At 32.8% G+C, this 1,312-nt stretch overlaps 1 protein-coding gene across 1 annotated transcript; it reads left to right on the plus strand.

Moving 5' to 3' along the window:
* The first annotated feature begins 6 nt into the window (after nucleotides 1-6).
* Nucleotides 7-1,056, plus strand: LOC107852768. Its single transcript, XM_047405829.1, has 3 exons — nucleotides 7-48; nucleotides 128-642; nucleotides 719-1,056. The coding sequence occupies exons 2-3, from the start codon at nucleotides 299-301 to the stop codon at nucleotides 942-944; spliced, it is 570 nt and encodes a 189-aa protein (XP_047261785.1). The 5' UTR covers nucleotides 7-48; nucleotides 128-298; the 3' UTR covers nucleotides 945-1,056.
* The last annotated feature ends 256 nt before the right edge of the window (nucleotides 1,057-1,312 follow it).

The following is a 1,312-nucleotide window of genomic DNA, read 5'->3' on the forward strand; positions in this document are numbered from 1 at the left end:
AACTTTTTCCAAGAACTTGCAGATTCTACATCAGATCTTTCAGACGAGGTATGTGTTTCTCTCTTTCTTCATTCCTTTAAAGCAATTTGTTTTGATTTTTCTGATAAATTAATTTTATATGTTGCAGCATATTGATGTTTGTCTTTATTACCTTCGAAAAAAGTATTGCTATCACGGTGCGCATTTCTCTGAAAAGATAAAGTGCACGACAACTGATACGATCTTCAACGGTACAGTTGAAATAGTAAAACTATTTAAGAAGCATGATTGGTTCGTGGAGAATTCTAGTGAGGAACAAATGACAAACTATGCTAGAGGCCTTCAGATTTCTGCTTTGACTTCCTGGTCGTATGTTGACAAAATATTGTTGCCGATGCGCTTGTCCGCAACCAAGCAAGAATCAAAATCAACTCACTGTGTTTTGGGTGTGTTGGATCTTAGCAAAAAGGTCATTGATTTATATGACTCGATCTCTGACAAGAAGTATGGTAGAAGATCAATGGCTCTTGCTAAAACATACGGGCGATTACTTCCAGACTTATTGAAGGCATTATGTTTGAAGGATGAACATCCAAGCTATGCCGATGAGGTGAAAGTTTTTAGTGTTGTCCGAAAAGAAGATGTGCCAAAACAGCCGGGCGCGTATGTGTTATGTGTTTCTTTTTTCTTTTTCTTTTCTTTCTTCTTATTTTTCATCGTTCTATTGTTTGTTATGCAGGGTTGAATGTGGTGTATATATGTTGAAATTCATCTCGCTGATAATGGAGGATGGCTCGATCGATAATTTCAAAGCAGATGAGATAAATGAATGGAGGATCGAGTTAGCGGCCAATCTTTGGCAACATTGTATGTGGAAGAAGGAGACTGGTTATGCAACCCCAGAGGAGAATGGGTATGATGACTATGGAGACAATGAAGTTAATATGTGCCCATTTGATTTATAGTACTATTTGTTCATTTTTTTTTTTTAATTTTAGAGAAATATGAAATTTTATGTGAATGGGAGTATTTTGTCTTAAATTTTAAGTGATAAATTTTCTGAATCAAGCTATTCAATCTCTCTCTGTTTGTGTATCTGTTTGTCTATCTATCTATCTATATTAGAGGCCTTAAACTTTTGAGAAAAAAATAATATTTTTTATTTAAAGTCTATTTTTTAATTTTTTTTTTTATAAAGTTAATATATTTCATACAAACGTATTTGAGATGCAATTCTTTTTGTTTAATGTGAAATTTTTAACTTTTTCTATAAATAGTATTACTTCCATTTAAATTTGTTTAGCTATTTTGACTTGACGTTGAGTTTAAAAGT

Source organism: Capsicum annuum, unplaced genomic scaffold, assembly GCF_002878395.1.
Source record: "Capsicum annuum cultivar UCD-10X-F1 unplaced genomic scaffold, UCD10Xv1.1 ctg81778, whole genome shotgun sequence".
Lineage (NCBI taxonomy): Eukaryota > Viridiplantae > Streptophyta > Magnoliopsida > Solanales > Solanaceae > Capsicum > Capsicum annuum.

Coding starts and splice junctions, on each gene's coding strand:
- LOC107852768 (XM_047405829.1), top strand. CDS start 299: ATGACAAACTATGCTAGAGGCCTTCAGATTTCTGCTTTGACTTCCTGG. Junction 643..718: donor GTGCCAAAACAGCCGGGCGC/GTATGTGTTATG, acceptor TTTGTTATGCAG/GGTTGAATGTGGTGTATATA.